This window comes from Coccinella septempunctata, chromosome 1 (genome assembly GCF_907165205.1).
Source record: "Coccinella septempunctata chromosome 1, icCocSept1.1, whole genome shotgun sequence".
NCBI classification, from domain to species: domain Eukaryota; kingdom Metazoa; phylum Arthropoda; class Insecta; order Coleoptera; family Coccinellidae; genus Coccinella; species Coccinella septempunctata.
The window spans coordinates 3,286,928-3,306,053 of record NC_058189.1 but is presented as its reverse complement, the minus strand read 5'-3'; the positions used below and the strand labels follow the sequence as shown (position 1 = coordinate 3,306,053).

The 19,126-nt window shown below is 36.6% G+C and overlaps 2 protein-coding genes across 2 annotated transcripts; both read left to right on the top strand.

Moving 5' to 3' along the window:
• The first annotated feature begins 644 nt into the window (after nucleotides 1-644).
• LOC123316933 lies at nucleotides 645-2,774 on the top strand. The gene is made up of 2 exons (XM_044903254.1): nucleotides 645-912; nucleotides 2,251-2,774. Exons 1-2 carry the CDS (start codon nucleotides 729-731, stop codon nucleotides 2,751-2,753), a joined length of 687 nt encoding a protein of 228 aa, XP_044759189.1. The 5' UTR covers nucleotides 645-728; the 3' UTR covers nucleotides 2,754-2,774.
• Nucleotides 2,775-14,934: 12,160 nt separating this feature from the next.
• LOC123316632 lies at nucleotides 14,935-18,445 on the top strand. Its single transcript, XM_044902814.1, has 2 exons — nucleotides 14,935-15,210; nucleotides 17,752-18,445. The coding sequence occupies exons 1-2, from the start codon at nucleotides 15,081-15,083 to the stop codon at nucleotides 18,384-18,386; spliced, it is 765 nt and encodes a 254-aa protein (XP_044758749.1). The 5' UTR covers nucleotides 14,935-15,080; the 3' UTR covers nucleotides 18,387-18,445.
• The last annotated feature ends 681 nt before the right edge of the window (nucleotides 18,446-19,126 follow it).

Here is a 19,126-nt window from a genome sequence, read left to right as displayed (position 1 = left end):
CCAATCATAACAACTAGCGTTAGACAGGTCACAGTGGAGGTCTATGGTGCACAGTTATAATGGAGACTCGAGAAGGATACAGCGGTGGCCAGATCTGGTTGGTGACTATCCATTCCCGGAGTGTGGAAGGATCTGTAGGTCACGGTTGGGTCTCTTCAGTCACAGGAGGGCACACAGTCGCAATTAGCCCTAAGAAATTATAAGATTGTTCTTTTTTTATGTCTTTTTGTAGATTCATTCCCGGTAACGGTATACAGCAATGAATGAATGAGCATCTCAGACAGGCTCTCGAGCACATGCAAGTTTGAAGATTCCACGGTGAAGGTGGTGTCATCTACAAATATAATCGACTCAGCACCAGCTATGTAATCGGGAATGTCGTTGATATCGTTTTTGAGTAAAATAAATTATACAAATGAATTACATTCCTTGATAAAATCAGTTTTTGACGATCAATCATAACTCACTCAAGTTCCATTTATCGTGATGAGGCTATATTTATATTAAACTTGGCAACATTGCTAGAACTCGACCCGATTCTTGTCTCCCCTCGCCGATATCGTCACCTCTGTCGGACGCTTCCGTTGCCGTTGGACGGAACGATGATTTGTCGGAAGGTCGTAGCCGTTCAGTACAGTAGTACACAAACGATATCTCGTAGGAGAGTTTAACGGCACGCTTGTCGTTTATCCGTTAGTTCGTAATATTTATGCTTGAAAATATACAGAATGAACAGATTCGAATATGACATCACAACTCTGATAGAATGCGTTGAAGAAAGACCCTGTTTATGGGATCAATTCAGGGAAGAATATAAGGATACGCTACTGAAGAAGAAGGCATGGCGGGAGGTATTCGAGCATCTTCAAGAAGATTACAACCAATTGGACTGGTCAAGTCAAAAAAAAATTGGTGAGTTTTTTCGACGGAAAATTTGTATAGACGATAGATTTTGACTAGTCCCGTTCCTTGTCATATTTTATTTCACAATAAATTGTGCTAAAATCTTTAACACTTTTATTTTATTTTTTTACAACTTTGTGTATTCAACTTAATACTCAATGGTTAAAGGTTTATATGATACTCCATTCACTTTTATGAAAGCATTCGCTTGGCCATAGAAATTTGACACATTCCACACTGTATAGTACAAAAATGTGAGGTTATGATACTTGTCAAAACATTTTTGGGTTTCGAATCAGCGCTATGTTGTCCGTCCTTCGTAAAAGTCTCAATAATTATGTATTTTATCACAAGGTTATCAGCAAAAAATTTGATTTTGACGATTTCAAGAAGTTCTCAAAACTTTTTTGTCTTTGAAGTTACAGATTTGAAACATGAACATTCTTAGGCTCTTTTATACGTAGAATCTGACAAAGAATTTTTTTCAATTCAAACATAACAAATTCAATAAAAGTTTCCATTGAAAAACGAAAGTTCGCCTAATGATTCGAAATGAAAAGATATTTTGAGCTCCTCAATGGTTTATACATAAAAAAGAAGGTTAAAGTTTCAGGTCTGTGATTTGAAGAAAAAAGAGTTATGAGAACTTTTTGAAATCGTCAGTCTCATTTTTTGCTAATTATTCAAAAACGAAGAGTAGGAGGCTACGGTTTTCACCATTCTCTGTTTCTCTGAAATGAGCTCGGAAACGTTTTATTCATTTTCTTCTAGCTCTTATAGGTATTCCTTAAAATCCCCTCAATAGATAACGAATTTTGCCCACCCAGTATGTAGGTACATATATCCAAAGGTTTATTACAACTTGTAATTTTCGAAGGAAGAATCAACGGCCAGATAAATTATTGTATTCAATAGTTTGTCTATTCTTTAATTATACAGGGTGTATTGTTATTTTCAACCCTTAATAATAAAGTTATGAGATGTAAAAAAAATGTGTGAATAACATCTTCTTAGTGCTTCATATTATGTATAGTTTTATCACTCAGTGTTCTTTAGAAAAATTAAAAACTGTAAACTCGCCATCGCCTTCCAAAGGCTGTATCTTGAAAGGGAGGTCGATTTCGAAAAAAATTCATAGGAACTACCCCTGCTTATTTTCAACGAGGAATCATTTCCCTAAGTCCTCCGCATTTGTTTACAGACACCCTGTATATATTTATCATAAACATTGAACACTCTTCTTGTAATTTTTGATCTGATATCTCGAAAATTAAATCACAGCCACCGAAAATCTACTGAAGAAAAAATTGTTAAAAATTAATTTCTAACCAAAAAATTGTTTTGCAGGAGACGCCATTAAGTCGAAATGGCAGAATATAAGGGATGCCTTCGTGAGATCACTCAGGCGTGAAGGTGATTCAGGATTTCATCGAAAATATATCTATTATGACGACCTCCATTTTTTGCTGAAAGTTCTACAGAAAGATGACTATTTAACCAATATGGTCAATATGGAAGACGCGGAAATCAAAGTTGAGTGCGATCCGATCTCACTAGACGCTCCATCGACTTCCAAAGAAGTGTCGTGTCAAAATCCAATAACCTGGTCGAATACGAAAAGGAGACGACTAGAATTTCTGGAACTGGAAACCTCGCAGAAGCCCAAAACGGAATCTTCAACATTAGACGAAGACGAAGCTTTTTTTTTGTCCTTATTACCTTCCGTGAAGAAAATGTCCGATGACGAAAAGTTGGATTTTCGAATGGGCGTCCTCCAGGTTATTCAAAAAGTGAGGCAGAAACGGAATGGAATTGCGAGTGAATATAAAAAATCCCCTAAGAATTCATAACTGATTTTCCCGGAAAAAGTGGATAGAGATGAAGCGTTGTGTTGTTCATGGTGTTGTGAGAGGCGTTTTGTTGGTAATGAATTTCCATGATCTGTATACAAAATATATATTTATGAGTTGATGAAAAGTTTAAAAAAAAATAAACATTTTAATGAAAACCCATCCCAAGCAAATCAGCTCCGTCCGGGTGGATTTTTCGACTTCAAAATGAAAATTTGGAAAATCGCTAGGACTCGTCAATTTCTGATTGGAGGGGAACAACTATTCCGCTTTCTTCATCCTCGTAACTTCAACCCCCTAACGGGGGGTTCCGATAATAGGGAATACTCTTTCTGACGAAAATGATGTATTTTTTATGAAATATCTTTTGGGCATTTAAAATTTAAAGCGTTTCGTTTCTATTGCACAAGTTGGCAACATCGACTGAAATATGCGTTGATAATAAAGGACAATAAATACACTATCTTGATGAGATAGACAAAGATGGCTGTCTATGAAGTCTGCGACGAACGAGGAAGGTCGTAAAATTTTATGGGATTTTTATGGCCGGTTGCAGTTGAAGCTCGCCAGTAAGTACGCGCCTGTAGATCAACAGCTGTTATTTTATAAACAAGCCAATGTTCTTTTTATTTTCTAGTAGGCGCTGTTGCCAAATCGTAAATTACAAACGAAGTGATTTACATTTTAAAACCTCATATTTGAAGAATGATTCTGAATATTTTCCGCGGTGCATTTGAAAAATTCATTAATGAAACTCATAATTATTCAGTTTAAACTTGCATATGCTGTGATAACCCAAATTGTAGAGAATTCCCCTTTAAATGAGAGCGAAAATAGTAAAAGTGGCAATATGGAATTTTTATCTCGAGAATATTATACATATCCGATCGATAAGTAGTTATGTTGTTAATTTTTTGTCCAAAATTTATTAATTTTTCGTCCAAAAAAGTAGACTGACCATGTTTTTGATTCACCTTAGTCTATCGTGAATTTTAAAGAACGTTTCAAGTGTGTCAAAGCTATTAGGAATTTGTAGTGAATCAAAATGGTCTTCCGTAGAAGAAAGAGTTGAAATGATAAATTTTTTTTCAGACATAACAACTCTGCGCGAACAACAGCGGTTTTATTGACCAAAGATACCCGGAAAAAATGTATCCGCTGCTTGCTTTGTGCAACTGGTTGTCAAATTTGACGCTTCTGGTTGAGTCGGAATCAAAAAGGGGGTGCATGTAAGAGACGAAGTGAGGGACGTGGCTGACTCATGGTCATGTAGCAATGGATCCAACTTTTAGTACTAGGAGTTGAATGAAGGTCCGATGAATCTGGTGTTGCACGCACAACAATCATGAGAATCCTTAAACAACTTAAATTTCATCCTGCGATGCGATTTGTTCAGGAACTCAGGATGAACCCGATCGCCGACTCCACTTTTGTGGAATGGTCAGTGAAATGTATATTTTTAGAACGGTGACCTATTTTCATCTGAAAAAGAGGTTCAAATAAGCTCAATGACTCAGACTATTGATTAGGATATATACCATGCTTCCGAATTCGGATATAAATTTCGAAAAAAATAAAATATACTTGTCCCAAGTCACCCACCGATTTGGGAGGCTTGGGACACAAGTTAAAATCTATTGATTTCTCAACTCTCAAATGACATAGGTGACTTGGGACGGTGTATAGTTTTGAAAAATTAGAATTTGTGATTATATAGTTGAAATTCGGTAAGGAAATTAAATGATTAACCCCTATTACAGAGAAAGTAAATATGTAGCAACTCAAATGTAAAAAAACTAAACAAAACAAGGGAACTTTGATTTTTTTCATTCTTCGGTGATTTCTTTGTGGAAATAACGTAAATGATAATATCCTGCGAAAAATCGTCATATTTCTTGCTGCCAATGCGCCGCTTGTATGTAATCGGCGTTGTCACAAGTCACCCTATGAAACAACAAAATAAATTAATGAGATCCGTGTTGCCATTTGATTTGTAAACAACCTTGTTTCATGACATATCTAATATCCCAATATCCCACGTATCCAGAAAAAAAATTACACATGCACAAAGTGAAACACATGTACAGGACACTAGAAAGTATAAGGGCCATAAAAAACGCGCTTCTACTCTACCGAATTATTTAATTTTTCCTGTCAATTCAAACGCTCTGGTCACGGCAAACTCAACAGGAATTAATTGTTAAATTAACCGAAAAGACGCTACACAATCTTATAAGTTTGTCCCTTCACTCATATATGGTAAGAAACAAAGAAATCTGCAAGAGGGGTAATTGTCCCAAGTTACAGGACGGTGTCCTAAGTCACCCGAATCTACCGTACCCGGTAATCTCACTGGCCAAATTAATTTATATCTATTGGAGAACGTTATTTATCCAGCCCTCGTGCCAGTATTGGAGAATGCAGAAGATCATCAAACGATCATTTTCCAACAAGATAGCGCATCACCTCATTTCGTTCTACCGATGTGTCAGTTGAAGAAAGGGATATATTGAGTAGCCACCCAGATCACCTGATCTGGCTCCACTGGACTTTTTTCCCTAGGGTCACCTGAAATCCAAGATTTAAGCTACCCAGCCTGAGTCACTGGATGGCTTCCGAACTCGGATCATTAATGAATGCCCTCAAATTACACCAGAAATCTTGAGTAATGTCAGGGGCGTAGCTACCGCGGTATCAGCGGTATCAGTGATACGGGGCCCCCAGGCTTTAGGGGCCCCCGAATGTCTGTAAGCAAAAAATTCCTAAAAATGTTATCCAAAACCTCTTACAGGTTTTACAATAGCATTTTTGAGAATAACTGCTAAGACAACTATTCATTTCAAAATCCCGTTCATTATACCGAATCGTTCAGATGGATACGAATACTTAAAATCTGAAATTCAGAAAATTCGTGCCATCAAAGAACTTTTAGAATTAGTCCTGATAAAATTCAATAGCCTTGCATCCAGTTTTCCGGACGATATTACTGCATGCCTTTTATTTTAGACCCTTCCGGTTACAACTGCAATTGCTGAAAGGAGTTTTTCAAAATTAAAACTCATAAAAAATTATCTGAGGACTTCTATGGAACAGAACGGCTGTCAGACATGTCGTTATTGTCAATAGAGGGGGAACAACTTAAAAAACTGAAATCGTCATCAGCTATATGGCTGATTTGATAAATAGATTTGCTGAAATAAATGCTAGAAAAGCGTATCTTTAATTTTTGGTATTTTTTGTTTATTATTTGTTTGTTTATCATTTTATGTTGTTTGTATATTATTGTATATTGTTTGTATGTTATTTGTTTGTGTATTATTTCGCTCCCAGCACCAAGTATGAGTTAGAACTTTTAATTATAAGTACATATAATCATTTCGATACTAATCGAACATTTTTTGCTAGTTTTATTTTTACTTCACCCTTCCTTAGGGCCCCTCAACACATTTTGATACAGGGCCCCTCTAAGGCAAGCTACGCCACTGAGTAATGTACGTACAGAACTTATTTTACTGCATAGAAGTGAATGGTGTTTTTCCAATGATATTTCGACTCGTTTCTTGAAAGCTTGAACTAGCCGTTCCGTCCGCTTGTCTACGAGCCGAGATCTTGGAAGTCGTCCAACTTCCTCTAGCCCTAGCCGAAATGTATGTATAGAGTAGAAGACGTTCCCATGTATCCTCGCTGACAATGCCAGGTCGAACACGTGTAGCATTGATGCGTTCAGTGAGAAGCGGAGTGTAAAATAAATTCGAGAACCCGTCAGATCACCGACCCGAAAACAATCGTAAACGTAAATGAACTCTTCCGATAGGGAAGTATTATAAACGTAAAGAATCTCTTACAGTCATAACATCTATGCATAGACACAAACAGTATTTTTTTGTTTTAGTTCATTATTTAATAATAAATAGAGTACGAAAACTAACTGGTATCTCGTACAAAAATAGAGTACTATCTAGTAACGGTCGTCCAAAATTTTTGCTCCGATCTATTCATTTAGAGTGGGAGTAAATATTAAGTGAAACATAAAAAAATATCTTAAAGGAAATCTCGGAATAGAGTAGGTAAAAATAGTAACTCACAAAATTCATATTTTCGGTGTTTACTATTTTGTAGAAAAATGCTCGAACAGGTCAATATGTTTTTCAAATAACAATCATCCTGTAAATTTCGCCACAGAAGTGGTCACTTACTTTTTTTGCCAGTTTTGTCGGCTTGAACGTTACCGACTGTTATAATTTTATCTAATCTTTATTTTTAGTTTTCAGTATCAGAAGTTTTTCTTTCTGGTTTTTTTCTTTTTCTGATGAATAACCACTGATATATCATATATCTATGGGAGATGATTCCCCAACATAAGGGTCCTGTAGAGTTCCTCGAACAACTGAAGAACGAGATGATTCATCACTTGGAATAACGAACCTGTTCAAAAGATCCTCCCGGTCAAAAGCAAGATTTGGAATATTATTAATTTCAATACTGAAAGGACTTCGGACGAAAAGAGTGATCATTTACCAAAATCAACTGAGAATTTTAGAATTTATGACACAAATTGATGTTTTTCACAGTGCAATTGGAGAACTAGTTATGTAGGTACCTAATTATTATTTATTAGATCATTTTTTCCTGAGATCATCAATTCTTCGAATCAGTTTGATGAAGGTTGTATTCCGAGATGAGGAGAAAAATTTTTATGTAAATGGAAAAGAAGCCCTTCAGTATTAAAAGCTCATTCCATGAACTTTGTCATCACTACACTACTCACGGGGAGACAGAGTTTTTTACCGAGGCTTTTCTCTAAGCTCTTGTATCATACGCCGAATAGGGAATACTCCTTCTGACGAAAATGATGTATTTTTTATGAAATATCTTTGAAACGTCACATTTTGAAATAACCATTTCAACCGTTTCCCAAAAAAAATATTTTAAGCACTTAAAAATGAAAAATAATAATGGGTATAAATTTGAAAGCGTCTCATTTCAATTGCACAAGTTGGCAACATCTACTGAAATATGCCTTGATAATAAAGGACAACAAATACATTATCTTGATGAGATAGACAAAGGTGGCTATCTTTGAAGTCTGCGACGAACGAAGAAGGCCGGTCTGTAAATCAACAGCTGTTATTTTACAAACAACATTGTTCATTATATTTTCTAGTAGGCGCTGTTGCCAAATCGTAAACTTGAAACCAAGCGATTTAAATTTCGAAACCTCATATTTGAAGAATGATTTTGAATAGTTTCCGCGGTTCATTTGAAAAAATCATGAATGAAACTCATAATTATGCAGTTTAAATTTGCATATGCAGTGATAACCCAAATTGAGGAGAATTCCCCATTGTATAGTACCACGTTACACGAGACTCTGTTAAAATTCAAACATATGCTTTACAGGATGTATTCAAAGGTGAGGCCTTTTTTTAACAGAAGGTAGAACTGGTCAAAATGAAGCGTTTCACCAAAAATCACCTAAACAAAACTTTCAAAATAACAAAGTTGGAAAAAAAATTGAAAATGATTGCTGAATAGATCCTAATAGGACCCTAGACCGTATGTTAGCTGAATTATTGCAAAGCAGTGGGAAAAAACTTATCGATTCGACCATGTGGTTTCGTTTAGGATATTGGCTCGTTCGATATTTACGTGGTAATGAAAATGGAAACTCAGGATTGCCGAATTGTTCTCATTATTTTTTAGTAACTTACACGATTTTATGAAATGGCTCATTTCGATACCAACTGACGGAAGAGACTTAGGACACAAGTGTAAAAAATAGAATGATACTGCAAAATCTCACCAATAAAATTCGTCTAAATTATTTACGAATTTTTTCACAATGGGCATCACAATGTTCTTGTTCGAACATTCCAACAATCGTCGTTAAAATGGGATGAAATGGGGAAACATCATAGAACTTCTTCAACATAACTAATATAAGCACTTTTGAGAAACTGCCTCGATTTTCTAAATTTTTGTTCACCCTAAATTGCACGATACAACAATTATGATTCTCTCAAAAGTGACCTGATGCATCTAATCCGATGAACTTGGTACTGAACCATTCATTTTCCAGCCATATGTTTATGTTTTGTTTCGGAGTCATCTTCCACAGTACCGCACTTGAAATTCAATGAAATTTTGTCGAATTTCTAGGAGTTGTATCTCAGCAATCTTGGATATTTTATATAGACAAGTTTTGGTGAAACGACTTATTTTGATGAGTTTAAATGTCACTCCAACGTTCTAACCTCACAAAAATTGTGGAGGACAAGCAAACGCATTACAAGTGAAATTCCTCAGTTGAAGAATATTTTCATTGTTCCAAGGTACTGAATAGTGATATTCAAGTTCATCAAGAATTCCAAGAATATTTATTTAGCAATCCGTTATAGATATATGAAAAATAAGTTGATATTAAACTTTTGAGATGATAAATATCATCATCATATATCAAGATTTCTGAATTAACTATCAATCTTCTTCCAGTGAATACAAAGAGTGCCTATATCATTGAAATTTCGGGAATAAATCGAGAAGTGGCTGACGTTATTTCCAAAAAATAAGCAAGATTCGGGGTTTTGATCCATACACCGTTCAAGAAAGGCATATAAAGTTACAGTCTCTATAGAATATGCTGATATTGTGGTTTATCTAGTTTCCAAAACCAATTTTTACACAAATCAATATAATCATTATCTCTTTTTCAATCACTTTCTAGTAACAAAAACTTAACAAAAATTATTTCATGGCCAACCGAGTTCTTTTAAAAACGTGAATTGAGTATATATAGAGAATTCCACAGCGAACTCATGATAAATTTATTCACCCATCTGCGTTGCCATAATGATAATCCAGAAACCCTCCAGTCACTTCTCCCATCTCTTGAAACGAAAACGGGGGAATTTAACAGGAGTGTGTGATTGCCGAGATCCCCCAGATCCAAAAATCTATAGGAAAACAGGAAGCTTCACTGCGCCAAAATTTTCCTCTTCCTATAATTCAGGGTGTCAGTGTGTCAAGCGGACGGAGCAGAGGGAGCGGCGTTGCCCTGACAACCACGCCGCTCCACCCGGCCTATTTTAGGGCTGTATTGATCGTCGGCCGCCCCCCGTTCTCCACACAGTCACTCGCGTTATTTGCAGATTTGCCAGCATTTGTTCAGGATCAGATTTAATCGGGAACAATTGCACGAACTGACCGCTGAAAAAAATTTCTTTCATAATATCAATAGAAATTCAGAACATAGTCGGAAATGGTTGCCGAGGCGCAGCCGAGGCTAGCAAGCAGGCGGGACAATGCAGACACTTTTTTGCCTAGGTGCATATTACATTTTTTCGTCGACCACACATACCTTCATGAAAGTAACTCACTCGTGTGGTGTAAATCCAACCTGGCCGTAGTTCCAATTCCCTCAGCTCTAGCATTCAAACTACGTTCTTATTTAACTCGTAAAATCTAGCAGATTTATTAAATAATTAATTTGACGAGAGCAAATGGCAGTTATTGTCACAGACACTAATGTTTTTATCGAATCCTGGTTCTCGAAATAGATTAATCGCTACTGTCGTATGTGACAAACTGATGGGACGAAAAGTGTTTACGGACGAAAAGTATCTGATGCGGATGAAAAGTACTTGGCATCAAAAATAGTCGACTCTTCGTTCGTACATAAAATATTATTTTATGTTGAGATCGACGAAAAAATTACTGTAACATAATTTATTTATCCCTTCTCATTTTATGAAGTGGTTGTTTAAGATATCTGAGTCAGTCAAGAACGATACCTAACCTAATTTATTTGTCTGATTTGTTTAATTTAAAGATCACACAAGCGGATTTGATTCTATGGTATTGGTTGATTTTCTTATAATTTTCATGGGTAATTTGGTATATCTGATCGACCGAAACAGTAAATTTGATATGACAATCAAAACAGAATGCAGGTTCGTTAGCTGATGTACATTTCACTCTTTTCTCTACAATTAGAAGAAATGCAGGTTTTGTTCTCCACCTTTTCAATTGATAGTGGGGATTTCTTATAAATTTTAATATTTATTCGTGAATAAAATATTTGACAGTAAAGTACCGGTAGATTCGGGTGACTTGGGACAGTCCTGTAAGTTGGGACAATTACCGCTCTTGCAGATTTCTTTGTTTCTTACCATTTATGAGTGAAGGGGCATGCTTATAAGATTGTGTAGCGTCTTTTCGATTAGTTTAACAATTAATTTCTGTTGAGTTTGCCGTGACCAGAGCATTTGAATTGACAGGAAAAATTAACGAATTCAGCAGAGTAAAAGCGCGTTTTTTCACTTTGTGCATGTGTAATTTTTTTTCTGTATACGTGGGATATTGGGATATTAGATATGTCATGAAACAAGGTTGTTTACAAATCAAACGGCAACACGGATCTCATTCATTTATTTTGTTGTTTTATAGGGTGACTTGAGACAATGCCGAATAGATACAAGCGGCGCATTGGCAGCAGGAAATATGCCGATTTTTCGCAGGATATTATTATTTACGTTATTTCCACAAAGAAATCACCAAAAAATGAAAGAAATCAAAGTTCCCTTGTTTTGTTTAGTTTTTTTACATTTGAGTTGCAATATATATTTACTTTCGCTGTAATAGGGGTTTATCATTTAATTTCCTTACCGAATTTCCACTATATGATCACAAATTCTAATTTTTCAAAACTAAACACCGTCCCAAGCCATCTATTTCATTTGAAAGTTGGAAATCAATGGCTTTTAACTTGTGTCTCAAGCCTCCCAAATCGGTGGGTGACTTGGGACAAATATATTTTATTTTTTTTTCAAAATATATCCGAATTCTGATGGTATATATCTTAATCAATAGTCTGAGTCATTAAGCATATTCGAAACCCTTTTTCAGATAAAAATAAGTCACAGTTTTGAAAATGTGACAAGTTGAATTAAAAAATCGTCCCAAGTCACCCGAATCTACGGTATATTGATTTATTGAATTTTGATATGGTTATCAGGAAAAACTGACGTTCTAGGTAATTGTGTTTCATTTTCTAAATGTAGTAGTATTGTAATTGTAACGTCACGAATGATAGTTTTTTGGACGCAAACATAATATATTATTTTGAGCAAACATCATTTATAATGATATGATGAATAGGAATGATTTTGCTTCAGTACGTGGAAATTATAGAGTAAACATATAATTTTCACCTGATTTTTTTCAACATTAGAATATTCTGTTGATTATTGATGTTTGAAAGAACTGTTTTTCAATGCAGTACCGTTTTTTAAAACAAGTAGAGTTGAAAGAAGAATACGAAGTAGTCAAAAGGGGACTGACAACAGAAAGAACGTGAGAAAATATTCGGGGAAGTATGGGGATTTTTACATAATAATACATTTAAATATGACATGCTTTGATGCAGCAGCAGAATCATTCAACTTTTTTTCACATTGTTGGGAACGAATGAACATTATTTTCCATGCAGCAACGAGTTGTTCAAATATTTGATTCAAGTCATGTCACAAATTTTGAAAAATCAATAAGTAATTCAGAGTCAAGAGTCATGTTTTATTTGAATCAGAACTTTCAGTGCTTTTTATACACCGTTCAAGATAGACAATCAGGAATTCATAACCAAACCTTTTCCACTTTCTTTGCAAAATTAGGAAACCTTAAGTTCGTTTAACCTCAGGAACGATTTAAAATTATTATAAGCTTATAGCTTCTATTGATTACCATGATTATTTGAGGAAAATAAACGTTCGTTTCGTAATGAATAAATAATATAGACATATAATAATTGATCTATATTTATAATTGAATTTCTTGATTCTATATTACCTAATAATTTCAGAATATAAAAAAAATATTAACTTGATAAAATAGGAATTCCTTCGAACATTTTCATCTTGGTAGAAATGCAGCAACTCAGATGGAAGGCAAAATAGAGCGGATATAAATTCTTCTTGGAATCAATGTGGGACAAAGTCATTCCGACGATGTGACGCCAATGGAGTTTCGTATTTAGGGCAGCACGTGCTGAGAGGTGCCTGTCGGGTGACTTCATACGAAGTGGCAGGGCCTTTGTTCTCTCATATTTTCCCAGGATCATTTTTTAGCAAATCGAATTTCTTTGTTCCTAATTCGAATATACCGTGTGCATGGTCCAACGAGAACTTGACACCACGATTTTCCGGAAAATCGCTTGTATTCAAATTAACAGTGGCTCACCAAAAAAAAGTTCTTAGGGAAAACAGATTTGCTATCGAAATTGGCATGTCACATGTAGTGAACTAGGTGAACTATCAATTATTTGATGCCAAATTTCAGTTGAATATTTTGTGCAGTGTAGTCCCATGTTTATGAGACGTTTTTTTCTTAAAATCATACAAGGAATCTTCGTGTACCTTGTACAGAAATGAATTTCATTATCAATGATGAATATTATCTCGGGAATGTGGACAAATGTGAGGATGTTTTTCTTTCTAAATTTTATTCGACTACTTCGCCGAATTTTCGGAGAATCTTTCTCCGAGACGTTTATGAGCCTTGAGAAAGGAGAAAGACAATTGCCTTTCAATTAAACATGGACAGTATCATCATAAAGATAATCATAGAAGCGTCAAAGGTTACAGATGTATTAACGTTTTTATAGGCAATTGCTATGCTATACAGCATTCAACTTGAGATAGTAAATTACCTCGAAAAAATGTTTGACATAAAAATTTTTACGTATCAGGAGGGACAGAAAATGAGCATATTTTTCAAACTTGACCTTGATTTCAAGGTCATACCAAGGTCAATTTGATTTTTCAAATATCTTAATTGAAATGAAAAATTTTAAATATTTTAATTGAAATTTTTTAAATATTTTAATCGAAATATTTTCTTCTAAAGTACCGTAGATTCGGGTGACTTGGGACGATTGTTGAATTCAACTTGTCATATTTTCAAAACGGTGACCAATTTTTATCTGAAAAAGAGGTTCCAATATGCTTAATGATTTCGACTATTCATTAGGATATATGCCATGCTTCAGAATTCGAATATAAATTTTGAAAAAAATTAAATATACTTGTTCCAAGTCACTCACCGAGTTGGGAGTCTTGGGACACAAGTTAAAATCTATTGATTTCTCAACTTTCAAATGAAATAGGAGACTGGGGACAGTGTATAGTTTTGAAAAATTAGAATTTGTGTTTATATAGTTGAAATTTGGTAAGCAAATTAAATGATAAACTTTACAGCGAAAGTAAATAATATGCAACTCAAATTTGAAAAAGCTAAACAAAACAAGGGAACTTTGATTTCTTTCATTCTTTGGTGATTTCTATGTCGAAATAACGTAAATAATAATATCCTGCAAAAAATCATCATATTTCTTGCTGCCAATACACAGCTTGTATTCGGCATTGTCCCAAGTCATCCTATGAAACAACAAAATAAATGAATGAGATCCGTGTTGCCGTTTGATTTGTGAACAACCTTGTTTCATGACATATCTAATATCCCAATATTCCACGTATCCAGTAAAAAAAATTACACATGCACAAAGTGAAACACATGTACAGGACACTAGAAAGTATAAGGGCCATAAAAAACGCTCTTTTACTCTGCTGAATTCGTTAATTTTTCCTGTCAATTCGAACGCTCTGGTCACGGCAAACTCAACAGGAATTAATTGTTAAACTAACCGAAAAAACGCTACACAATCTTATAAGTTTGTACTTCACTCATACATGGTAAGAATCAAAGAAATCTTCAAGGGGGGTAATTGTCCCAAGTTACAGGACTGTCCCAAGTCCCAAGTCACCCGAATCTACCGGTACGTAGTTTTCGAAATAATTCACTGTCTCAAGTTGAATACCACACTCCATATACTCAATATACTGTTTCTAGACCCATATTTTGAGAAGCACCCCCAGCACATATAATACCTACCAGTGACGGATCTAGGGGTAGCAGGGGTGTGGGGCTACCCCAGGCAGTAGTGGCACTAGTGGGAGGCGACAGTGCCTCTTCTAACACAGGGCTGTTATTCTTTCATGCTGGTCTTCTGACCAGTGAAATTTTGCTCCGGGCGACAAAAAATGTAGATCCGTCCCTGCTAGCTACTACGGAATCGAGAACGAAGCATATTCTGACTCCCTTCTCCAGTCAGTCACGTCACGATCGAATCACGATCAATTCGTTGTTTGACTGCCCCGTGCCTATTCGAGATATCGAGTGTATATTCATTCATTGCTAGCGCAGTGCTTATATTCCTAATATTTGTGCCTTGAATCTTGCATCAAACTCCAATTTCCATCTGACGTTGTTTCGATAATGGACGACAGAAAACTCATAGAGTTGGTCAAGAAGGAGAGATTTCTGTACGATTCTAGTGATCCTTACTACAACGATTATACGCTCAAAATGGCTAAATGGAAGGAAATAAGTCATGTAGTAAGAAGAGGTAGGCATAACCATCATTTTTAAAACGAATCGCTTTTCCAATGCGAGTAATTCTACCTCATTTATCGCACCTTATACAACCATGTCTAAAACCATACGCCTTCCATTATAATTTCATAATTTATTCAATCCCCAACGTAAAATAGAAAAGCATCCTTTTCTAAGCGTTAAAAGGATCAACTACGTAGACTCGACGTCATTCAAAGCGAAGTATGCCGAATACGTCACGACTTTCAACGAAACGAAAATGTGGCAACATTGCAGTGGCAGAGGATTCTCTCAGTATCTCAATAGACGTACTATGCTTAAAGCTGCTGTACACACTACACGATAATATATGGTTCGGTTCGGTTCAGGTTTGACGTCATACACAGAGAATTCTCCTACATATTACGGATTAGTGTCACATGCAGACTTGACCCATAAAATCTACTGATTGCTGCTTCTCATGCCACAAAAATCGAATGGACACTTGAGAATGGAGAATCAGGTCGTGGGTAGCCGTGTCTTATTACGCAGTAGCACCAGCAAGTGACCAAATGGTGTCTCGTATGTAGTATTGTCAATCTGTATGCACAAGCCATCATAATGCGCGTACTCACTGGCGAGCAGCAACAGCAACGACCATCTGCTCGTCAGTGAGTACGCGCCTATAAATATACACAGCATACTCACCAACGCTACAGCAAGATACGTGTCGCCTTCATGTTGCTGAGCGACCAGGCAGGTCAATTTTTAAGCGATATCCACTGATTCTTGTCCCACCAAAGTTTCGCAACAGCGTTGTGACAAAGAACTGATGATGCCAGAGAATTTCTTTTGTGCTTGTCCCATTGGTTTTGACGCAGGGCGGCGTCCAAAGCGATCAAAAACTCAAAAGTCACGAAATCTTGTTCATCCAGTATCTTGGGAAAGGCAAAAGTATCAATAGTGAATATTACAAGATAAACGGTCCCAAATGCAAATAGGAAAACTGCTGTTTATCCAGCAGAATGCCCCGTGTTACTAGTCAATGGAAACAATGCTTGAATTAGATTAATAATGCTTTGAATTTTTTCCTGACCGTACTCTCCCCAGCGACTACTGGATTTTCGCGGACATAATAAAGATGCACCTATGATAAGACATGCATGTCTTATCAGCGAGACGAGACTTCAGTAAAGTTTCTTTAAAAAGAAGGGAATCATCCTACTTTTCAACTTTTATTCGGCAAAAGCCACTGTCAGTGAATTCTGTTTATTTAATGATTATGATATGGTACTTAAACGTCTTAATTATTAATGGCATGGCTGCTAGCAGCTAGAAAACAGCATAATGGCTCTACAATCGACCATTTCTTAACCTCTGGAATAAAACAAGGCTGCGTATTAGCGCCTTTACTGTTCAATATTTTCGTCATAGCTGTCTCGATAATTACTGACATGAGTATACCTGCAAGAGGTTTTGGAATAAGATTCAGAATTGATAGAGGCCTGTTTAACCTGAAGCGCCTCGGAGCAAAGAGCCGCACAAAGTTTATCACGAAACTTCAATATGCAGACGACTGTGCACTTATCGCTAGCAGCCCAGAGGATCTACAGATAATGTTGGACACCTATAAACATACATACGAAGCCTTACGTCTTAGACTCTATATTGACAAAACCAAAATCCTGGTAAGTCCACTAGAAAGCCTCCAAACACATATCAGCCTTGGGGATGAAACTTTAGAACAGGTCGAGCAGTTCATATACTTGGGAACCTTCAAAATACTAAGGCTAACCTGGACACGGAAATACACAACCGTATCAGTTCAGCATCACGGGCATTCTGGAAGCTAAAGGACAGGGTGTTTCAAAATCACGACCTCAATCTGAAGGCCAAGACAGCTGTTTACAAAGCAGTGGTCCTCCCAACGCTTCTTTACGGAAGCGAAAGCTGGACGCCCTACAGGCGACATATTAAACAACTTGAACAAACACGACAACATCATCTGAGACAAATAATGCACATCAGATGGTTCCACGAAGTTTCGAATGCAGAAGTCTTGTAGAGCACGAGTTGTATAATAATTGAGACTGAAGTAACGAGGGCCCGACTCAGATGGAGCGGCCACATTCTAAAGATGCAAGACACAAATCTCCCCAAAATAGCTTTGTATGGCGAATTCATAGAGGGAGCTCGGAAACCAGGAGGCCAGTATAAGCGGTTTAAGGATATGCTGCATCAATCCCTGAAATCAGTTAATACCAATATAAACTGGCAACAGTGGAGGTCTTTAGTTCACAGTTATAATGGAGACTCGAGAAGAATACAGCGGCGGCCCGATTTGGATGGTGACTATCCATGCCCGGAGTGTGGAAGGATCTGTGGGTCACGGTTGGGTCTCTTCAGTCACGGGCACACAGTTGCAAGTAGCTCTAAGAAATTATGAGTTTGATCGTACCGATAGTTTTGTTTTTGAGTCTTTTTGTAGATTTATTCTTGGTAACGAGATTCAGCAATGAATGAATTAATTAATTCCCTATCCAATATCTTGAAATAATTCTTATTCTTATTTCAGATCCCAATAGATGCAAATCGAGATGGGAGTCATTACGCAATCAGTTCCGTAAATACATTCGGGCTAATGCTGGTGTGTCGTCTGGTACTATGGCGAAATGGAGGTACTACGACAACCTATCATTTTTAATCCCTTACATGAGGAACGCAAGACCACGATATCCACTCGTACCGAAAGAGCAAGAAGATTCCTTATTTTCTGCGGAAGCGTCAGGCGGTGTCGAGAAATCAGAAGAAGAATCCGAAGCTGAAACCTCTAATTTAACGTACGACTTCATTTTGAAACAAGAAGAGCAAGAGATTGACGAATCGGCCAACAGTGATCTTATGAGGGATATATTGGACGAGCGAAAGAGGAAAGAACGGCAAGGTGAAGATAGCATAGATCTATTTTTCGACGCCATGCGGGCTACAGTGAAAAAATTCAGTGAAAAAAATAGAATTTTGGCGAAACGGAGAGTTTTCGATGTCGTTCTTGAACTGGAGGAGGCCGAATTGAATGAAACGCAACCTTGCGATGCTGAAATTCCACATAATTCAATCGATGGTACTGTTGAAGAAGATCCGACGGAAATAAAACCGGTTTATCACATTTTTTCTCCCAAGTTCTCAACGCCGCCAACTACAAATCTGTAAATTTGTGCTCAATTAATGGCTCCAAGTGAACTGAACACGTTCTGGAAGAGCTGGAAAAGTGTAGGACCTTGTGTCCGATAATAATATAATAACAAATATACCTAAGGATAAAAATAAATAATAAGTTCTGGGAATTAACTACAATCATTCCAATATAGTAATGCAATTGAAAAAAGGAGATACGCAAACAGTATCATTATTAATATTAATTTCAAAGGAGAACTTGATCAATAGATTGTGAGTAATGTTTTTCACACCGTTAAGGATGGAGGAATTTTTTAAGCTGTCTTCGAACGGAATGGATTCAAATATCAAAATGTTTATGATTTTTTCTATCCTTATGTTTGGTCGACTCAATCTTATTGACTTATTGGTAACTCCTAAAGTCAGGTAGGTGAGAGATCATATCTATCTTCTTCATTGGAAACGCTGATTAAATATCTATAATTATGACTTTAGCGTTGCGGCTTTCACACTCCTCTCCAGAGGAACATTCACTTATCCCAGATATTTCAGATATCAAAAAGATTAAGTTCTGTTGGGGCCCTTTCCAGGTTTTCGGGCTCGTGGTGGTGGTCGGGTCCGGGTCGCTCCTCGGCTCCCTCCTGTAGGTTGGATTCCTGCTCCACCTGCACTTCCTGTCGGAGCAGACGGTGTTCCTCTGCATTCCCCATGTACTAGCGTACAGTTCTCGCCGTTCCCAGCAGTACCGCCTTCTGCATGACTCTATAGATATTTTC